This window comes from Odocoileus virginianus, chromosome 23 (assembly GCF_023699985.2).
Source record: "Odocoileus virginianus isolate 20LAN1187 ecotype Illinois chromosome 23, Ovbor_1.2, whole genome shotgun sequence".
Classification (NCBI taxonomy): domain Eukaryota; kingdom Metazoa; phylum Chordata; class Mammalia; order Artiodactyla; family Cervidae; genus Odocoileus; species Odocoileus virginianus.
In genome coordinates, this window is record NC_069696.1 from 26211699 (window position 1) to 26235496 (window position 23798).

A 23798-nucleotide genomic window follows, 5' to 3' on the forward strand; every position below is an offset into this window, starting at 1 on the left:
CACAGTCACGTGTATGTATCACCTACAGGAGGTTGTGCTTTTGTGTCCTTTACTGTGAAAGTGAAAGTCGCTCAATTGTGTCCGACTCTTGGCAACCCCATGGACTATACAGTCCATGGAATTCTCCAGGCCAGAATACTGGAGTGGGTAGCCTTTCCCTTCTCCAGGAGATCTTCCCAACCCAGGAATCGAACCTGTGTCTCCCGCATTGCAGGCAGATTCTTTACCAGCTGAGCTACAAGGGAAGCCCAACACCACACAGCACAGTACAGAGCACAGTAGTGCAGAATGTTCATTTCAAGCACAGCATGTCTGGAAGCACGTGTAAGAGCAGCGATGATGTAGCTTGTACTGCTAAGAAGCACCAAGCAGTAACGATGGAAACAAAAGTGAAAATAATTGAGAGAGTGGAGTGAGGTTTAAAGATGGTAGAAGTCACTTGTTCTTATAATATTGAAGTCCTTTCTGTGCAACAGAAGGAGCTTACTAATAAAGACCTGATAGAACTGGAGGCCCAGAGGAAGGACAGAGACAAGAGGAAGAAGTAACTGAGAAAATGAAAAGATTCACAAGCCAGGAAATGGCAAGGGCATTTTCCTTATTTGAGGAGGCACTTAGTTTCTGAGGCACCGAACACAAACGTAGGACAGTGCACAATCTAGCGCTACTGTGGCATCTCTGATGGGAAACAAAGTGCTACTATCCAGAAGTCACTGGATCCGCTTTTCAAGAGGGTAGATTCCACTGAATCCAGCAGGAAACAAGGACCTGTGCCACCAGCATCAGGTGTGAGTGAAGTCGCAGTTTGCCCTCGGTCTCCTCCTGCTGACGACCCTTCTGTCTACCATCTCCCACCTCCCCTGCCTCCGCCCAGCAGTAACTCTTCTCGATTGTTCACTCACTGCCAGCCCCTGAATTGCCAGCTCTTGTACTGGACTACTGTACTTTTCAAGGTATTGTACTGTAAGGTTAAAAATGTTTATTTTGAGTGCCTGGTTCTTTTGTATTATTTGTGTGGTAAGTATTAGAAACCTATTATAGCACAGTACTACATAGCTGATTGTGTTAGTTGGGTATCTAAGCTAACTTTGTTGGATTTACAAACAAATTGGATTTACAAACGAGCTCTCAGAATGGAATGCATTTGTATGTAGCAGATATACTATAGAAGGTAACATTTTTTTCACAAAAGTTTCTAATTTGGTGTTGAGGAAAGACTAATTTTACTTTTGTCAAATATGGAGCAAGTTCATAGCTGGAATGTACCAATGCAGTTCATAAGACCAAAGTTCTGTTAGAAAAAAAAGAAAAAGGCCACCAGGATGTTTTACCATTTTTCTTCCCGTGCCAGAGGATACCTCACAACCAGCAAGACAAGCTGACATGTATGACAAGCCGTTGTTTCCACACACAGGGTCCCACACTTTGGTTGGACAGTTACAACCCATGTTGCAGTCAGCAAGGAAATTTTCCACGTGTAAATCTTGATGCACTCTGAAATGATTTAAAATAATGCCATAGATATTGAAAGAATATTAGAGCCTTTTCATCTCAATTCTATTTCTTCTGCTCCCCAAAATAGAAACAGAAATCTTTCAACTGTCAATATATGGCCTGGATATTATAACTCTGGCCTAACAGATACCTTGCTTTGGTGACTGTAGCCACTTTTTTCAATGATTTCTTTCAAGTAAATAAAAGCCAGTAAACAAGCATTAACTGAAAACCTACTATACAGAAAGTATTTTTCCAGGTATTAATCAGAACTCAAAAATGAAGATAAATAAATCCCTATGTTTGGTCCATGCATGCATGCTAAGTTGCTTCAGTCATGTTTGAATCTGTGTGACTCTATGGAATGTAGCTCACAAGGCTCCTCTCCGTCCCTGGGATTCTCCAGGCAGGAATACTGGAGCGGGTTGCCATGCCCTCCTCCAGGGATCAAACCCATGTCTCTAACATCTCCTGCATTGGCAGGTGGGTTCTTTACCACTGGAGCCACCTCCATATGGTGGCAAAGTAACAAGAGAGATTATTGTTTTATAAAAGTGATCCCAAAGGCTCAAAATCTATAAGTGCAATTTATAATGCAGATAATATATTTAGCTCCAGAAATGTAACTATTTGAGTAAATGAATACAGTCTTCTAGTAAGATAAGCTGTTCAGTGATGATCAAGAAGACCAATTCACTGCTACCCTTAAACAGACACTGCTGTGAAAATCCCAGAACCCAGCAATGAGACCAAAGCACCCCCTGAATCACAGAGACCAAGAATGATGACCTCAGAAAGATAACAGGAGCAGTAAAACTCTGACTGGATGGCTCCTCCCCCAGGTTAGCACAGCACCACGTCGAGAGAGCTCCCCTCTGCTTATGGTTTCTCCGGTGCGAAAAGAGAGCCCAGTGTCCCCAGATTGGGGCAATCTTCCCAGAAAGTCCACTGAGGGATCACCGGGGTCTGCAGAGTCTGACCCGAGAACATATAATGTATCAAATCATCAGATTATACCTGATGGTTTTTGTCATTTATGTCTTAATAAAATCAGGGGGAAAAGGACATGACACAGAGAAAGACAAACATTTATATGATATAACTTACATGTGGAATCTAAAAAAAATGATACAAATGAACTTATTTACAAAAACAGAAACAGACTCACAGACATAGGAAACAAATTTATGGTTACCAAAGTGGAAGGAGAGGAGGGATAAAACTAGAAGTTTGGGATTAACTGATATACACTATGAAAATAAATGAAATGGCATAAAAAATAGTTTATGTAAAATAAATAAGAACCTACTATATATCATAGGGAACTATGTGTGTGTGTGTGTAACTGAATCACTTTATTGTACAGCTGAGACTAACACATTGTACATCAACTATATTTCTGTTGGGAGCCAGCACACGAGATCCCACCCATGACAAGGTCATGAGGGAGAAAATCTGACGGGCAAGGCAGATTAGGTTTTCAGCGATTTCGAAAAGCTGCCCCCTGCGCTCACCTTAAAGATGATATCTGTCTTTCTGATGCTTGCTTCAATAGACTACTCCCTAATTTCTGTGACACAGGCAGAAGGCCTTCCCCAATCTCTTTCCAAATAAGAATCAATTTAGAACTTTAATCAATAAGTTTCCCAGGTGGTGGTATTTTATGAGATTATCCAGGGTGAAAGGAGTGTTTTAATTTAAACTCCTTTGCTGGCAGTTTGTTAGCCAAATGCATTTATGCCCTTAGTGCTAATATACATGATTGCTTATAATATCCTAATCATAAAATAGCATAAAGAACCTGATTATATAAAGGCCCTAATAGACGTAGAGCCTCTCTGAGGGGTGAAGGAGTCCTATTAGAAAACAAAAAATTATTCTAAAGGTTGTTATTGGGTTGACGTTTGCTTGCTGTGTTTTGCTTGCTGTGTTTTTGCTTTTAATGTGCTAAAGTTGTGTTATAGAAACCATTGTTAATATAGTTAAAGATCTAGAGAAATAAGAACTTAGCCCTAGTGTGGTAACAATGCAACTGACAATTTCTGCAGAAGGATTAATTTTTGTATTAACAAGATTATACTTCTACTCTGTACTGTTGCCCTATGAGACTGCTACCTTTCAGTTAAGGTCACCATAGAAACAGAAAACAGGTTTACATTCACCTGACTTGCACAAAATGTTAATAGGCCCCAAGGCCAAAAGATAATGTACAAGACCCTCATAAACAAAGAAGTATGCAGAAAACACCCTGGTTTTGTGAAGAACAAGCTGATGTAATGTTAAACTATCTTCCGCTTATAAATGTACTAACTTAGGGTATATAAAGCTATAGTAAAAAATAAAGCATTGCCAGACCCTGCCCCCGTCTGATCACTCTCTCTCTCTCTCTCTCTCTCTCTCTCTCTCTCTCTCTCTCTCTCTCTCTCTCTCTCTCTTTCTCTCTCTCTCCCTCGCAGACTTGGCCCTATCAAGGCTGGTCTCACGTGTCTTCTCTCTCTCTCTCGCCGACACCCTCGATCCGAGGGTACCCCCTGGATCCTGCCAAGGCTGGACCCCGGCATATTTCAATTCAAAAAGAGGGCTTCCCTGGTAGCTCAGCTGGTAAAGAACCCACCTGCAATGCAGGAGACCCCAGTTCAATTCCTGGGTCAGGAAGATCTCCTGGAGAAGGAATAGGCTACCCACTCCAGTATTCTTGAGCCTCCATGGTGACCCAGCTGGTAAAGAATCTATCTGCAATGTGGGAGACCTCGGTTCAATCTCCGGGTTGTGAAGACCCCCTGGAGAAGGGAACAACTACCCACTCCAGCATTCTGGCCTGGTGAATTCCATGGACTATACAGTCCATGTGGTCACAAAGAGTCAGACCCTACTGAACGACTTTCACTTTCTTTCAATTTAAAAACAAATCTAAAAGTCTAATTACAATAGTTTTCTTGGCTTAATGTAATATGATAAAAATGAACCCTAGCATGGGAGTCTAGAAACTGAATTAAAGTCCTGGCTCATGACTAGATGATGCCTTTTTATACATTTGCTCTGGGAATCAGGATAATTGGACATGGAGATAATCTTTAAGATTTTCAGTTCAGTTCAGTTCAATCACTCAGTCGTGTCCAAGGCTCTGCGACGCCATGGACTGCAGCACATCAGACCTCCCTGTCCATCACCAACTCCCAGAGTTTACTCAAGCTCATGTCCATTGAGTCGGTGATGCCATCCAACCATCTCATCCTCTGTCATCCCTTCTTCTCCTGCCTTCAATCTTTCCTAGCATCAGGGTCTTTTCCACTGAATCAGTTCTACACTTCAGGTAGCCAAAGTATTAGAGTTTCAGCTTCAGCATCAGTCCTTCCAATGAATGTTCAGGACTGATTTCCTTTAGAATGGACTGGTTGGATCTCCTTGCTGTCCAAGGGACTCTCAAGAGTCTTCCCCAACACCACAGTTCAAAAGCATCAATTCTTCAGCATTCAGCTTTCTCTATAGTCGATCTCTCACTTCCATACATGACTATTGGAAATACCATAACTTTGACTATACAGACCTTTGTTGACAAAGTAATGTCTCTGCTTTTCAATATGCTAAGTTGGTCATAGCTTTTCTTCCAAGGAACAAACATCTTTTTATTTCATGACTGCAGTCACCCACCATCTGCAGTGATTTTGGAGCCCCCAAAAATAAAGTCTGTCACTGTGTCCATTGTTTCCCTATCTATTTGGCATGAAGTGATGGGACCGGATGCCATGATCTTAGTTTTCTGAATATTGAGCTTTAAGCCAACTTTTTCATTCTCCTCTTACACTTTCATCAAGAGGCTCTTTAGTTCTTCTTCACTTTCTGCCATAAGGGTGGTGTCATCTGCATATCTGAGATTATTGATATTTCTCCCTGCAATCTTAATTCTAGCTTGTGCTTCATCCACCCCAGCATTTCGCATGGTATAATATGATTACATTTGCATGATGCAATCTAATAAATACTCATATTATGTATTTGACATGATTCTAATCATATAGTCCTTGATAATTTTAAAGGAACCATTTTATGATTCTCTTAATTTCATCTTAACTAATTACTCCTTTATCTAGATATGTTCTATAAATGAATTTTAAAAATTCACATCAATATGCAAAATCTTCCTGTGAACCCAGGTAACCCTCAAAATATGAATCTAAACCCATTCAATGATATAGATATATATATTCAAATAAAATATATAAATGTATTTTTATACATTATTATACATTATATATTGTAATGTATATTATACATTATACATTTTTGTAGCATTGCTATACATGTGTTATGATTCAGTTAAGCTAAATTTAAGCCCATCAAGGAAAGATATAAAGGTAATATATAATATAAAATATATAAATATAATATATATATAATATAAATATAAAATATAAAGGTATATATATATATATAGTCAACTCTTAATTTCACCTATTTATGGTTGTATAAAATGTATGCATAACACATCCTAATACAACCTAAAACCATAGGTAGTTTCTGTGATCTTCATTTTACTGTCTACTAGTATATCACAAAGACACAAAAACACAATCATAAACTCACTCACTCTGTGATATATTCCCAACCTTTTTAATAAGATGGAGAAAGACCACAAATTAACTCCAATGGGCAACTAATCTGGTCATGGATAATCATTGTGGAAAATATTAACAGTTGAAAGAGTATAATATTCATTAGAAAACAACATACCCTTCATAAGATGTGGTGATGCCAGCAACTGAAGAACTATCACAGATCATGAAAAAACACAAAAAATAGAAAATATACTCAGTAAAAGATAACCAACATCCTATGTGGGCAGCTTGTATGACAGTAATCTTGAACTTCTTCATAATTAAACCGCCAACTATATATCCAATGCATATTGGAGGGAAGTTATAAATACCTATAAATGCAATTAGAATATTATATACAAAGTGACATAGCGAAGGAACAAATATTATAACACGTTGATCTACTACGTCTTATGTAAAAAATCATTTAGGTCCAACTTATAGTGAAGAAGTTTAATTTAAACTTATCCCTACTTAGTTACATATTACATACAAGGAGATTTTTAAATACTCCCACAACATCAAAGTAATATTGGAAGACTGTTATTACTATCATGTATTTAATTAATAGAAGAAGTATGTAAATTTCTTGTCTGAAAGGATTATGTTCTATATCTTTTTTCTTAGGATGCAGGTAGAAGTGACAAATCAAAGTCAACCAGCCATTTATTACTTCCTGTTCTTTGGGTGGGATTATATATATAATGATTTATATGTAATGTATATTGTTAAATCATAAATAGTAATAGTAAATCATAAATAGTATGATTTGTATGATTCTACAGCTGTTTATTCCCACTCTGATTGTTAAGAATTTGACTCAGCTCAAGGTATTTTAAAGATATTTTGCTGAGCCTGTAATTGTCAAGTGTCTTTACATTCCATGCCTTACTCCTACTGACTAGCATTCTCCCTCCCCTAATCCCCTAATAAAGGAAAGAAAAAAGGGGGGAAAAGAGAGCCCTAGGTTATATCCTTACAATACCAAGGTCTGTCTACTGAATCACATTCTTGGAAGAGCTTAACATCCATTCTTGAGTCCCATACCAGAGAGTCCAATTTAGTATGTTTGAGATGGGTCCTAGGTATATGGACTTTAACACTCTAGGTGATGTGGATACATGTAATCTGGAAATTCTCCTTTCAAAACAGTAAAAAAAATCTCAGGAAAAACTCAAGGTGGAGTAGAACTATGGAGTTGAGAAATAGACTGCTTCGTGCCATAACAGTAAATAAAGGACAGCACAGTCATCAGCAGTTGTAGCCACCACAGATGGCGAGCTGGTGAGCCCTGAAGGAGCTCAGGAAAGAAAGAATACGTGACATCTAGCAGCTATCAGACTGCAGCCACTCCCTATGGTGAGCCCTGAGGATGTGAAATTCAGGATGTTAAAACACCCAGAACCGGCCCCAGATAGCTGAGATGCATTTCAAAGGAATGATTTCAGTGAGCCCAGACTCTTGCATTTTTCCATACATAGAAAAGTGCTAAATTCCTTAACTTGCCATATCTGGTTTCCTTTAATTAGCAATCATCTTTTGATGTTCTGACTACCTGCCCTTTGTTGAAAAACTTTATAACCTAGCTCCTCACTCCCTTACCTCTTAGAAGCAGTTCTCTCAGGGGGTTACTTGAGATGCTATTTCCCAGGCTAAAAGTCCTAAAAATTTCTCATGAATAAGCCATAATTCAGCTTTTAGGTTGTGAATATTTTTTAAGTCCACAGAGATTAGTGTGGTAGCAGGAAAATCAGAATATATGCATAGCAGAGATATCTCAAAATACCAGAAGAGGGGCTTCCCTGGTGGCTCAGTGGTAAAGAATCTGCCTGCTGATGCAGGAGACATGGGTTATATCCTAGAGGATCCCACATGCCATGGGGCAACTCAACCCTGGTGCCACGAATAGCTTGTGCTCTAGAGCACGGGAGCTGCAAATACTGAGCCCACATGCTTTTCAACTAACTGAAGCCCTCACACTCAAGAGCCCCTGCTCCTCAACTAGAAAGTAGCCCCTACTCACCACAACTAGTAAAAGCTAGGACATAGTCACAAAGATCCAGCACGGCCAAAAATGCATAAATAAATAAATAAAATCAGAGGAGCTGAGGAGCTAAATTAGAAACCATGGAATTAATGGATTGGAGCCAGAAAAGCAAAATCTGGAAGTGAAATACAACTCCTGATGAATTAACTGTCTTACTTTTTACACGAACAAATTACCAATGTGAAAATTTTATCACACGCGCATTCCCCAAGATTTCTACAAACATTTCATATTTGCATTCTGACTAGAGAAAGAACTAAGTGTGTTAGTCACTCAGTTATGTCCAATTCTGCGATCTCATGGACTATAGCCTACCAGGCTCCACTGTTTATAGAATTCTCCAGGCAAGAATACTGGAGTGGGTTGCTATTTCTTTTTCCAGGGGATCTTCTCAACCCAGAGATTGAACCTAGATCTCCTGCACTGCAGGCAGATTCTTTACCTTCTGAGCCACCAGGCAAGCCCAGAGAAAGACTCAAAGAGAAAAAAAAATCAGGATTCTCTGCCTTCTCCCCTTCCCTACCCTCTCACGATTTCCCTGGAAGCAGAAGGGGGAGAGTACCGCAGGCAAAAATATCCCAACAGATTTCAATTGAGGAGTTTCCTAGATTCATTATCACACTGTTCAGCATTTCATGGGGGAAAAAAGTGAGCTACAAATACAGAGAAGAACAAACATACCCATGAGAAAGATTGCCTCTGAAGTTGATTTTCCATAGTGCTGTTCCATATATTTAGGCATGAAGGAAATCATACTGACAAATGCGTTGAACTGCAGCACACTTATCAGTATGAAAAGCATGTAAATTGGGTTGAATAAAAGACTTTTCATGAAGGGTAAAAAATCTGAAAGGAAAGAATGACAAAGGTGTCACACTCAGTTGGCTTTGCATTTTATGACTGACTTTTTCTTAAATATCAACCTCCCCTCTAAATTCTGTTTTCCTGTTTTGTAATGCACACTACAAAATGTGCATTACAAAATGATTGATTTTGATTCTTTTTACCCTTTGAAACATAAAGTTGTATCATTGTTTTGGTAGCTTCTCCAAGTCAGTGAGACTGCTGACTGGACATGGATCAAAACACAAACATTTACCTTCACTAAGTTACTATCGCGCCTTCAGGAAAAAGCGTAACATGAGTAAAATATTGTTCGAGTTCACACCATTTCCTTTTTTATCCTTCTTTTTTCCTCTACTACTATCCTCTCTTTAGATATTGTCTAGCATGAGAGATACTTATTCTCTCGTTCTGTTCTCTGAAGTCAGGAAGGAAATTAATTTGATAGAGAGGTTCACATTTGATATTATCATTCCTGAGCATTTAAAATGAAGACACATGTGGAAATTCACAGCATAAAAATTTTCTCAAGTACTAGGTTCTCTGCTTCTGCAGTACAATTTTGGTGGTTCTGCTTATGGTTCACAAATAATCTCTTAAAATAGGTCTCATGCCTGAGATCCTGATTCATTTGGTATACACTAAGAATATACCATGCAAATCATTTGGTATATAATAAAGATACACTTTACATACTGTGTAAATGCTTTAACCAAAACATTTTCCTGTTTGTATGGACTAAGAAAGCTCAGAGTCAAATTTGTGGCCTAGCCCTGGCAAAGATTCTGGGTCATGCTGCCTGCATTTGAGGTCAAAGTGTCACTTACGGTTTCTTTTTACTTCTCCTATCTTCACGTTCTTCATCTTGATTTCCTTGCTTATCATATACTATCTTAATTTGCTTCATAAACTGCCTAATAACCATCTAGAACAAACAATCAATAAATAAACTGGAAGAGAAGGAAAGAAATGAATCTAGTTGTAGGATTCATATTCATGAATAAAGTCATGGCCGGGGAGAAACGTGTTAGAGCTCTTTGAAGCTTCTTAAGTTACCCATGTTTCTTGACATTCTGTTATAATAGATGAGTCTGAGTAGTTTCTATTTATTTTCTAGATTTCTTATTCTGAGTTAAGCCCTTGTTATCCTTTCCTGTATCAAATACAGAGAATTACATGACCTGTCATTTTTCTTTTTCTGCCTTAGCTTCCAAGAAGCTCACAGATAAGCTAGTATTTTTGTCTCAGAACTATATAGTATTTATTTTGATTAGCATATATCTTTCCTCTTTTTATCCTTGGTTTGAATTTCTTTTTTAATTAGATCTATGCTCTCTATCGGAGAAGGCAATGGTAAACCCACTCCAGTACTCTTGCCTGGAAAATCTCATGGATGGAGGAGCCTGGTGGGCTGCAGTCATCGGGTCGCTAAGAGTCAGACACGACTGTGCGACTTCACTTTCACTTTTCACTTTCATGCATTGGAAAAGGAAATGGCAACCTACTCCAGTGTTCTTGCCTGGAGAATCCCAGGGATGGGGGAGCCTGGTGGGCTGCCGTCTATGGGGTCGCACAAAGTCGGACACGACTGAAGCGACTTAGCAGCAGCAGCAGCAGCATGCTCTATATAAAATAGTTTTTTAAGGCAAATGGGGACAGATTTATTTACATATTTATTTGAATGCCCAGCTTGACATAAAATTTTATATAAATGCTGATCTGAGATGATTCAGCTTCTAAATAATATTGCTTACTTTCATGTAGTAGCATGTGAAGAATCAGACTAGCTAGAAATTGACTGCTGTCTGTTAATATCAAATTGTCTTCATGTAGCCTAGCACACTGTAATGTCAGAGTAAAATACAGACACAATTATAGAAAATAAAAGGAAATTATATAGACTTGAAATGTTTATATTTGCCTTTAGTGATTCCATCCCTTTCCTTCTTGACGTCTCCTTGTTTCTCTTTGTCATTTTTAATGGCCTCAGCATTATCCTCTAGTCCTTCCTTTGGAAGCGTTTTGGGCAAAAAGAAAAAAGGAATGGCAGTGAGCACATTCACTCCTGCACAAATCAAAAAGCCAATCCACCATGCACCAACCCAACGAGTATCAGTGGGAGTTATGGTCAGATCGTCTGTAAAGAGATATACATATTTTTTTATTAGCTTAAGTCATCATTTCCTATACAAGCTATAGAAAATTATTACCATTACAACTGTCAAGTTCTAGCCAAGTATAGAATTTGCATAAAATTCAGACACTGATAAAACTTGTCTGAAAACATACAGTATTACAATGTTGCCTAGCAGTAAACTAGTTTGACTATTTGTCCTACCAGGTAAGGAATTAATAAATAGGTACAAGGGCTTCTCAGGTGGTAAAGAATTCCCCTGCCAATGCAGGAGATGCCAGAGACTCGGGTTTGATCCCTGGGTCAGGAAAATTCCCTGGAGTAGGAAATGGCAACCCACTCCAATATTCTTGCTTGGGACATCCCATGGATAGAAGACTGGTGGGCTACAGTGCACAGGGTTTCAAAGAGTCAGACACAACTGAGCACACAAAATATATATATATATAAATATGTACATATTAATTAGATATAAGGGGACTTCCCGTATAGCTCAGTTGGTAAAGAATCCACCTGCAATCTGGTTTGATTCCTGGGTCAGTAAGATCCACTGGAGAAGGGATAGATTACCAACCCCGGTATACTTGGGCTTCCCTTGTGGCTCAGCTGGTAAAGAATCCACCTGCAATGCAGGAGACCTGGGTTTGATCCCTGGGTTGGGAAGATCCCCTGAAGAAGGGAAAGACTACCCACTCCAGTATTCTGGCCTGGAGAATTCCGTGGACTGTATAGTCCATGGGGTCACAAAGAGTCAGACACAACTGAGTGACTTTCACTTTCACTTTCTACTTTGTTATCCACAAATGATTGCTTGATTTTAAAAAATTCAAACCTATGTGCTTAAATTTCCTGAAAAAAAGAAATATGACCCATGCGATAGAATGAGTATTGGATTCTGTGTTAGAACATCACCATTTTATCATGCTCTCCTGTTCACTGGTTTGAAATACTTGAAAAATTATTTAAACTCCTCAACCTCAACTTGGTCACCTGAAAAGTGGAGATTCTATCTGAGGGTCAAGTAAGCAAAATTTAAATGTGATGACATACTTGATGATGCTTTGTGTATTATAGACATTGTATAGATTTTATGGAATTACCTGTGTTCACCGATTCAATGTCAACATAAACATTTGCACAGAATGACGCTAATGAAAGACCAATCAAAGGACCAATGATAGCTCCTGTTTCGATTAACCCTAAAAATGAAGGTAAACGTAAAGTTATGGTAAAGTACTACACCCACAAAAAGAGGTCTAATCAAATGAAGAATCTGAGGATTGAATTGTTTTTACCTTAGATATTTTTGTCTTACGTATTCAATCTGTTGGAAACTTAAACTTGATTTACAATAAGTAACACAGTTGTTTCTTTAAATGTTGAAAAAGGAATCTCATAATTTGATGCCACTTTCTCTAGGCCTCCAAATTCTCTTTCATGCCAGGTTACAAGTAAAGACTTGTGGCTAGAAGTGACTGGCTGCAGCAGGATGAGGATATTGTATGCAAACTCCCTTCTCCAAGATGAAAATATCCCTTTTCACTCATGAAAGACTAACTTACTTAAAATGATAAGAGTGTTTGTATGACTCCATTCCTTAATAATAATTTTGAAATGAAACTAAGGAAATGTGAATCTTTAAATTCTATGGCATCAGATTCCACAATCTCAAATTGATCTGGTAAGTTGATAAGACAAAGATTAGATTAGTAGACTGTCCATATTATGATTCAACCATTTTCTCTTGTGGTTGGTTCTCTTGTAGGTTGGTTAAAGTGATAGCCTTTTATGGCGAATTCTGTTGTGTTTTGTGAGTAAACCATTACTGAGTCCCATATTGGGATAGAATTTTCAATACTGTATCATGGGTGGACATTTTTATTACAGCTGAGATCTTGCTATTGAAAAAGTCACAATATAGAGCAAAACCCTTCTGATGTTTTCCACAGTCATATTTTTGAATGAATTTTAAAGCAATATCAGGTTATGATAAATTTCTTGTGGCATATTTTCAGAAAAAATTCATTCCCAAATCAACAACTTGATAATGTCCTTAAATGCACAGACTTTTAAATTTTGATAAAGTCTAATTATCTATTTTTTTCTCTTGTTGCTTGTGCTTTTGGTTTCATATTTAAAAACTGTTGTCTAGTTCAAAGTCATGAAGATTTACACCTGTGTTTCCATCTAAGAGTTTCATCAGTTTACCTCTTACATTTAGGTCTTTTATCCATCTTGAGTTAAATTTTTGTATATGGTACCAGATAGGAATCCAAATTCATACTTTGGCACCTGGATAGCCAGTTGCCCTTTCACCATTTGTTGAAAATAATCTTTTCTCATTGAATGATCTTAACATCTATCTTAAAGTCAATTAACCATAAAGGTATGGGTTGATTCCTAGACTAGCACTTCTATTTTATTGACCTATAGATCTACCCTTGTGCCAGAATCACAGTGTTATTATTGTAATTTTGTATCAAATCTTGAAATCAGAAGTGTGAGTCTGTTGTTTTGTGTGTTTTTTTGTTTGTTTTATTTATTCATTTATTTTTGACTGTGCTGGGTCTTCGTTGCTACATGGGCTTTTCTCGAGTTGTGGTGAATGGAGGCTACTCTCACTGCAGAGCACGGGCTCTAGGGCACACAGGGTCAGCAGCGGTGGTACATGGGTTTAGTTGCCACAGGCATGTGGGATCTTCCTGGGCCAGAGATCAAATCCGTATCCCCTGCACTGGCAGATGAATTCCCAACCACTAGACCACCAGGGAAGTTCATTGTTACTTTCTAAGGATGTTTTGGCTGCCCAGTGCCCCTTGCATTTCCACTTGCATTTTAAGATCAGCTTGTCCATTTCTCCAAAAATAAAAAGCAACTGGTATTATAATTTTCCTAGGCATTGCACTGAATATGTAGATCAATTTGGGGAATACTCCCAAGTTAGAACACTTGAACTTTTTCTGGTTCTATCCTCACTTTTAATGATACTTCTCTTCCATCTTACTGTCATATCCTTTCTTACCCTCCACATCCCCCTTCATCCTCACTTGACTTTTTACTCATCTGGATTGTTATCATCAGCTATCTCACGACTTGTCTATAATTCTGAGTCTATAGTGATCCTTCCCTTCTTCCATTAAAGATCAAGGCATGAGCTTCTTCAACTTTCTTCCTCTTTATTTCAAAATAGATCTTCACGTATTGCTTATGCCTTCTCCATAGTTCTATGGGTTAGTCCACCCTGTACACACCTGACTTCTTGATACTAACCCTGTCTGTCGTCTCTGATGTCTTGTTCAACCAAACACTCTCTCTTGTGTATCTGTTCAATCTCCCTCATTCACTGATTTCTGCAATATATCAAATTCACACTGATTTCTTTCCTGTCATTACACTCTGCATCTACTTCCTCACCACTCACTCTACTCAAATGCTATCACTTTCTACTCAAAACACTCTCGGTGATCTCTTTGCCACTTATCTATGTTAGTTGCTCAGCCACTTACCTAGTGTCCTTTTTATGGTCTTCATCTTCTTATCTGGCCAGCTTTCTTTTGATGCTCTTCTTAAGACTCAGAAATCTATACATTCATCTATTGTTCTACTTTTTCCCTTATGACTACCCCTTTTTTAAATTTTCTTCCTTCTACTTCCTTCCTTCCTTCTACTCAACAAATAAGAATGTTGCTTAGTATATTATCCTGGGACCTTTCACTATATCACATGAGTCATCCTATCACAATCTTATTTCTCCCTCTTGATTTTATTTTTGTCTCTGTATAGATGATCCTCAAATTTTATGTCTAGCTTTCATATTCTTTCCTAAACTCCAGAGACATACATGGAAATTTTTTTCCATGGAAATACATGTAGCTAGTTAAATTATACCTGGCCATATTTATTTCACTTTCCCCTAAGTTCAATGTAATTTTTCAAATTTAGTTATATACATATTTATCAAATTTCATTTATTTATAATTATGTAATTATTTGGTTTCCCAGGTGGCTCAGTGATAAAGAATCTAACTGTAGGAGACACAGCAGATGAGGGTTCAATCCCTGGGTCAGGAAGAATCCCTTGAGGAGGGCTTGACAACTCACTCCAGTATTCTTGCCTAGAAAATCTTGTGGACAGAGAAGACCAGTGGGCAACAGTCCAGAGGGTCACAAAGAGCTAGACACAACTTAGCAACTGAGCACATGTAGTTATTTATATGCTAAATTTTATATGGACAATGTCTTACTCATCTTAATACATCTAGAGATTATCAGTTGTTTCTATGTATTATATACTCTAATATTTGTTGAAGACAGAAATACATATTGTAACAAGACATTTGTTAATTTATTGCAGGTGAGCATTTTGTATTCTTCCAATATAAGTATGTAGAGGGATTTGAAAGGATTGAATAGAAAGACACTGAAAAAGATTATTGCAAAATCAATAAGTCATCAAAAATCTCCCAAAGTTGCTTCAAATAATGGTTCCTAAATATTTTAACTCCTCATTATATGTACCTCTGTTCCTACTTTCTCTCACCCTCTTTGATTTTTCTGGTTTTAAAAAGCTATTTCAACATTAATAGCAAAATATCCCAGTATTCAAAGTTATGATTTTACAACTAACAAGCAGATGGAGTAACTAAGGAATATAAACAAATTATGCACAATAAATTAAGACTCTTTAGGAGATTGTAAGGCAACATACAAAGGTGAATGTTAAGTTGCCTATTGTAGGAGGTACTGATAGAATTTAGAAAAGGAAATTTCAGGAAACATAACCAAAGGTCTGAAGACAGATATTTATGGAAAATATTGTAGAGAGGCTGTGATATCATAGAGAGATTGTAATAAAGAGAAACTACATAGGAAACTAAATAGACAAATTGAGGGCAGAGCTAGGAATAAGTGGAGAGCTCATATTTAATAAAGAGTCAGCATGCTTCATCAACATGAGAGAGAAGACATTAAGTATATTTGAGAAAAATTATGCTGCAAAAATTTTTATAAGAAACTGATTTTAACTACTACAGATCAAATGAACACTATCAAAGCTAACAAAGACCTGAACAAAAATAGAAGTAATGAAAATAGTGAGAAAGATTTGAATAAATGACATTTTAGAGAAAGCATTGCTAAATTTCTTCACAGATTGGGTATATAGTGGTGTCAAGGAAATGGAGAAGGCAAATAGAACTCCAGGGGAACTAGATTATTGGTATTTTCAATAGTAAAAAGCAGTTTTAGCAAAGTGGCTTACTTGAAGATAGCTTATAATTGCTCTATTCAACAAACTTTAATTGATGGCCTATTACACCAAAGCACTCTGTTCAACATTCTGGAAATGCCTAAGCATCTAAATAAATAACTCATATCCATGCCCAAGGAGATTACTGTCCTGAAAAGAGGCTAAGGTAGATTTTCCAACTCACCAATATACAAAGGAGAGTTTTCAGATTTGGCAAAATCTTCTATGTAGGAAATACCCAAAGGCATGATGGGAGTTTCACCAATTCCACGTATAATATTTCCAACTAGTACATACACCCACATTAATGATTTAACTTCCTTCACACACTCTGCATTAAAAGAAAAAAGGCATCGCATTAGTGTTTGAGTAGTGAAATATTAGCAATATTTAACTCTGAGTTTTTGGTAAGCATGTCACAGTTTTTCTGTGACCCCAGCACTTGCCAACAGTTTACTATGCCAGAGTCTGTATGCGAGGGGAGTCTGGGGGAAATGGACACACGTACATGTACGGCTGAGTCCCTTTGCTGTCTGCCTGAAAGGATCTCAACGCTGTTAATCAGCCATTTTGTTGTCATTTCGTTGCTGCATCATGTCTGATTCTTTGTGACCCCAGGGACTGTAGCCAGCCAGGCTTTTCTGTCCACGGAATTCTCCAGGCAAGAATACGGAAGTGGGTTGCCATTTCCTTCTCCAGGGGATCATCCCAACCCAGGGATCAAACTCATATCTCCTGCATTTCAGGCAGATTCTTTAGCACTGAGCCACCCTAGGGAAGCCCATTGATCAACTCTTTCACGGCTGCTGTTTACTTGCTAAGCTGTGTTCGATCCTCTGAGACCCCCTGGACTGTAGCCCACCAGGCTCCCCTTTCCATGGGATTTTCTAGGCAACAGTACTGGAGCAAGTTACCATTTCCTTCTCCAGGTGATCTGACTCCAATATAAAGCAAAAGTTATTTAAAAATATAGATATTGAATTCAAAGCAATATTGCATAAAGTGAAAAAACTTTACTATGCCAGCAAAGACTCATTGGGCTATCTTTTTTGCATTTTCTAACAGATACTTAGGTATGGCCAACAATAAGTGGTATCCTGGAGCCGGTTCCTACTGGGTTAGGAGATGTGAATACACACATCTTTTCCCAATTCAGTATTTAGCAACAGTTTGGTGAGAGTATTTACACCACAGAAATTTACAAACACTAAAAGTCATAACCTTTTTTTCCCCTGCAGAGACTTAATTTACTAGCAATTACTAAACTTAGCTAACTGCTATAACTGCTACCCAATTTATATACGAACTTTGGGGAGACGAAAAAACACAAGTATCTCTTTCTAGAATTGTTACTATAAGATTTAAGAGTTTAAGTTCTCTACAGTTATAATTATTTTATAGAAACTAAAAATATTTAACTGCATAGTAATACAGAGTCCACTATGTACTTGACCCCCAAATAACTTTTTTTAAAATTGAAGTATAGTGACTTACAATACTATATTAGTTTCAGGTGTACCACATAGTAATTCAATATTTTTATAGATTATACTCTATATAAGGCTACTATAAAATATTGGCTACTTTCCCTGTGTTGTACAATATATCCTTTTGTCTGATTTATTTTACACCTAGTAATTTGTATCTCTTAATTCCCTTCTCCTGTTTTCCCCTCTCCTATCCTTCTCCCCACTGGTAATCACTAGTTTGTTCTTTGTACTTATGAGCCTGTTTTGGATTTGATATATTCATTCATTTGTTTCATTTTTTAGATTCCACATGTAAGTCAAAACAGACAGTGTTTCTCTGTTTCTGACTTATTTCACCAAGCATACCCTCCATGTTGTTGTAAATGGCAAAATTTCATTCTTCTTTGTGGCTAACATATTCCATTGTGTATATACCACACCTTCTTTATTCATTCATCTGTTGATGGATACTTAGCTTGCTTCCATATCTTGGCTATTATAAATAATGTAACTGTGAACATTGAGATGCCTATATCTCTATGAATTAATATTTTTGTTATATATATATGTGTGTGTGTGTATATATATATATATATATATATGTACTATATATATATATAGGAGTAGAATTTCTGAATCCTAAAGAAATTGCTACCCACTCCAGTATTCTTACCTGGGAAATCCCATGGACAGAAGAGCCTGGCAGGCTGTAGTCCATGGGGTCACAAAGACTCAAACACGGCATAGCAACTGAACAGCAATATGTTAGCTCTATTTTTAATCTTTTGAGGGACTTCCATACTGTTTTTCACAGTGGCTACACAAATTTACATTCCCATCAGGGGCCTACAAGAGTTCCCTTTTCTCCACATCATCACCAACATTTGTTAGTTGTCATCTTTTTTAGGACAGCTATTCTGGCAGGTGTAAGATGGTATCTCATTGTGGTTTTTTATTTGCATTTTCCCAATGACTAGTAAACTGTGCCACCTGCAGAAGTGAGTGTCCTGAACACAGCTGGATGTTGAAATTTCTTGTGAGGCTATCTGTCAGTCATGTCCAGTCCAGAAAATCATAATCTCCATTTCTTGGTATTCATATTTTATCTTTGACAAGCATAAAGATTTATGTCTATAGGTATAAAGCAAACTCTAGGTTTCCTCTGAGGCAAAAATGAATATACCAAGGATTCAAGGAATCAACACACTCTCCTGGAGGCACACCATATTGGGAAGGCTTTGTTTATCTACTACAAAGCACATGAAGAAAAATAGGAAATAGGACCTGAATCACTCTTTGATAAAAACCAGCTGAAGGGGAACACAGGCTACTGCTGATGTCACTGTTTCCCTTTGTTTCCCCAGGGGGTTCCTTTCGCTTAGAGTTTCTGAGACAGCTATTCTTAAACTCCTTTGAACTATTTTGAATAAGGACCCACTAGATAATAGCACAGGAAACTCTCCTCAATACTTAATAATGGCCTATATGGGAAAAGAATCTAAAAAAGAATGGATATATATATATATATATATGTATAACATTCACTCTGCTGTACATCTGAAACTAACACAATGTTTTAAATCAAGTATACATCAAGAAAAATAAACTATTTTGCTTCCCTCTTATTCCATGCTGGTAGTGAAATTTCCAACCTAGGGGACCACCATAACTTTCACTAATATGAATCCAACATGAAAATGTCCCCATCAGAGGAAAAGAAGTTCTGGTCTGAGGCAAGTCTGTAGGGTCACCTCTTTGCTATAGAATATCAATTGTTTGTTATTCAGTCGCTCAGTCATGTCTGACTCTTTGTGACCCCATGGACTGCAGCACATCAGGCTTTCCTGTCCCTTCACTATCACCTGAAGTTTGCTCAAACTCATGTCCATTGAGTCAGTGATGCCATCCAACCATCTCATCCTCTATCTTCCCCTTCTCCTCCTTCCCTCAATCTTTCCCAGCATCAGGGTCCCTTTCAGTGAGTCAGTTTTTTGCATAAGGTGGCCAGTAATATAACACAAATCTTAAGATTTTTCTTTCTACCTCTGTTTCCTGTTTAGAAAATTGTATAGACCAAATCGTCAGTATAAACCTATCCTAAGATGCTTTCCACAATGGAATTAACTCTACAGCGGCCCTTGGGAGGATATATTCGACTTTTTTTTTTTAATATCTGTTTATTTATTTGGCTGCAACAGTTCTTAGTTGTGGCAGGTGAGATCTTTTTAGTTGCAGCATGTGAACCCTTAGCTGTGGTATATGGGATCTAGCTCCCTGACCAGGGATTGAACCCAGGGACCCTGGATTGGGAATGCAGTTTTAGCCACTAGATTACCAGGGAAGTCCCTGACTTTTTTTAAATAACCATTTTAAAGAATAGACAAGGCAGGCTTAGTAAGTATATGCAAATATAAGAGGACTAACATTCTCTGTTCTCCATTCCTATTCTCTGTGATCCTCTCAAAAATCCTTGGGGGGAAATATCTTTTTGTTCATTTACCTTACTTAACCAAACCCAATAACCCATTCAAAGCCCCTCCATAGAAAGTGTTCAGTTACAAATTAACCAAAGTAATGAAATTTATAACCTGATGGGTCTTTTGTTGGTTTGAAAATCTGGGTTCCATTTTCCATACACAAGAAACTGTTTGAGGACAAATTGCCGGAAATTGAAACTGTAGATTCATATTCATATCTGTATAAACACAAAAACATGCTTGTGTTATGGAATCGATGAGGACAACATGAGCATTGTGAAGATGTTCATGCTTCATTTAAGAGACAACATCCAAACCCAGGAAATGAGGTGTCCTTTTATCTTTGACACCTAATCATCCTGGATTGATGTTGTCAAAAAGAACTCGCCACTCTTGTAAATGTGCGATTCACTCACAGTTAGCTTTTGATTATCTGCATATCTACAGTTTAGATTACCTAACTCAACCTTTTGTGATTTTTTAGGTGATCATTCCCTGGAAATATTACTGTGGGATAAGGAACAAAAACTAAGAAAAATAATAGACTCTACAAAGTATAATTAGGAAAATAAAGGCTTGTGGGGGGAGAGGAACAACATAATGAAACAAGTCTCCCACTTTGTTTTCTCTAAGGTTTGCTCATAAAATACATACTCCCACTTTCTGAGAATCCAAACAATAATCTTTTCATGCATTCACCAATCTCCAAGGAAAACAAAGTATTTGCCCATCATAATGAGAGACCTTTGGATATTCAAACACTGTGACAGTGCAGTGTAATGACATTTTCTCTTCTCATAAGCACAAAATGGTTAATAGATTGTGAACGTATATTTTATATACCATAGGCAAATTACCACAAGAATCCTAGGCCCTTTCTCAAAAAGTAAATTATTTTTTAATTAATTTTTCTTGGAGTGTAGTTGATTTATAATGTTATGTTAGTTTCTATTGTACAGCAAGGTGAATCAGTTATATATATACATATATCTACTACTGTGGGCAGGAATCCCTTAGAAGAAATGGAGTAGCAATCATAGTCAACAAAAGTGTCCAAAATGCAGTACTTGGATGCAATCTCAAAAACAACAGAATGATCTCTGTTCATTTCCAAGGCAAACCATTCAATATCACGGTAATTCAAGTCTATGCCCCAACCAGTGACGCTGAAGAAGCTGAAGTTGAACAGTTCTATGAAGACCTACAAGACCTTCTAGAACTAACACTCAAAAAGGATGTCCTTTTCATTATAGGGGACTGGAATGCAAAAGTAGGAAGTCAAGAAACACATGGAGTAACAGGCAAATTTGGCCTTGGAGTACAGAATGAAGCAGGGCAAAGGCTAGTAGAGTTCTGCCAAAAGAACACACTGGTCATAGCAAACACCCTCTTCACCAGCATAAGACTCTACACATGGACATCACCAGATGGTCGACACCAAAATCATTGTGTGATTATATTCTTTGCAGCCAAAGATGGAGAAGCTCTATACAGTCAGCAAAAACAAGACCAGGAACTGACTGTGGCTCAGATCATGAACTCCTTATTGCCAAATTCAGACTGAAATTGAAGAAAGCGGAGAAAACCACTAGACCATTCAGGTATGACCTAAATCAAATCCCTTATGATTATACAGTTGAAGTGATAAATAGATTCAAGGAATTAGATCTGATAGACAGAGTGCCTGAAGAACTATGGATGGAGGTTCATGACACTGTACAGAAACAGGAATCAAGATCATCCCCAAGAAAAAGAAATGCAAAAAATCAAAATGGCTGTCTGAGAAGGCCTTACAAATAGCTGTGAAAAGAAGGGAAGCAAAAAGCAAAGGAGAAAAGGAAAGATATATCCATTTGAATGCAGAGTTTCAAAGAATAGCAAGGAGAGATAAGAAAGCCTTCCTCAGTGATCAATGCAAAGAAATAGAGGAAAACAATATAATGGAAAAGACTAGAGATCTCTCCAAGGAAATTAGAGATACCAAAGGAACATTTCATGCAAAGATGGGCTCAATAAAGGACAGAAATAGTATGGACCTAACAGAAGCAGAAGATACTAAGAAGAGGTGGCAAGAATACACAGAAGAACTGTACAAAAAAGATCTCCATGACCCAGATAATCACGATGGTGTGATCACTCACCTAGAGCCAGACATCCTGGAATATGAAGTCAAGTGGGCCTTAGGAAGCATCACTATGAACAAAGCTAGTGGAGGTGATGGAATTCCAGTTGAACTATTTCAAATCCTGAAAGATGATGCTGTGAAAGTGCTGCCCTCAATATGCCAGCAAATTTGGAAAACTCAGCAGTGGCCACAGGACTGGAAAAGGTCAGTTTTCATTCCAATCCCAAAGAATGCTCAAACTACCGCACAATTGCACGCATCACACACGCTAGTAAAGTGATGCTTAAAATTCTCCAAGCCAGGCTTCAACAGTACGTGAACCGTGAACTTCCAGATGTTCAGGCTGGTTTTAGAAAAGGCAGAGGAACCAGAGATCAAATTGCCAACATCCGCTGGATCATCAAAAAAGCAAGGGAGTTCCAGAAAATCATCTATTTCTTCTTTATTAACTATGGCAAAGCCTTTGGATGTGTGGATCACAACAAACTGTGGAAAATTCTTCAAGAGATGGGAATACCAGACTATCTGACCTGCCTCTTGAGAAACCTCTATGCAGGTCAGGAAGCAACAGTTAGAACTGGACATGGAACAACAGACTGGTTCCAAATAGGAAAAGGAGTATGTCAAGGCTGTATATTGTCACCCTGCTTATTTAACTTATATGCAGAGTACATCATGAGAAACGCTGGGCTGGAGGAAGCACCAGCTGGAATCAAGATTGCTGGGAGAAATATCAATAACCTCAGATATGCAGATGACACCACCCTTGTGGCAGAAAGTGAAGAAGAACTAAAGAGCCTCTTGATGAAAGTGAAAGAGGAGAGTGAAAAAATTGGCTTAAAACTCAACATTCAGAAAACTAAGATCATGGCATCTGGTCCCATCACTTCATGGGAAATAGATGGGGAAACAGTGGTAACAGTGGCTGACTTCATCTTTCTGGGCTCCAAAATCACTGCAGATGGTGATTGCAGCCTTGAAATTAAAAGACACTTACTCCTTAGAAGAAAAGGTATGACCAACCTAGACAGCATATTAGAAAGCAGACACATTACTTTGCCAACAAAGGTCCATCTAGTGAAGGCTATGGTTTTTCCAGTAGTCATGTATGGATGTGAGAGTTGGACTATAAAGAAAGCTGAGCACCGAAGAATTGATGCTTTTGAACTGTGGTGTTGGAGAAGACTCTTGAGAGTCCTTTGGACTGCAAGGAGATCCAACCAGTCCATTCTAAAGGAGATAAGTCCTGGGTGTTCATTGGAAGGACTAATGTTGAAGCTGGAACTCCAATACTTTGGCCACCTAATGTGAAGAGCTGACTCATTTGAAAATACCCTGACGATGGGAACGATTTAGGGCAGTAGGA

General features: G+C 37.9%; 1 protein-coding gene across 5 annotated transcripts in view; it reads right to left on the minus strand.

Annotated features, from left to right (window-relative positions):
• The window catches only part of SLCO1A2 (solute carrier organic anion transporter family member 1A2), a 58533-nt gene that overhangs the window by 16717 nt on the left and 18018 nt on the right, over window positions 1–23798 (minus strand). For all 5 annotated transcript variants that reach the window (XM_070453726.1, XM_070453727.1, XM_020869517.2 and 2 more), the window contains 7 exons: window positions 20419–20525; window positions 16546–16692; window positions 12214–12312; window positions 10901–11116; window positions 8818–8982; window positions 6226–6421; window positions 1332–1494 (listed from right to left, as the gene is read on the minus strand). In XM_070453726.1, the coding sequence (XP_070309827.1) occupies window positions 1332–1494; window positions 6226–6421; window positions 8818–8982; window positions 10901–11116; window positions 12214–12312; window positions 16546–16692; window positions 20419–20525 (1093 nt within the window). The remainder of the gene's footprint in view (window positions 1–1331; window positions 1495–6225; window positions 6422–8817; window positions 8983–10900; window positions 11117–12213; window positions 12313–16545; window positions 16693–20418; window positions 20526–23798) is intronic.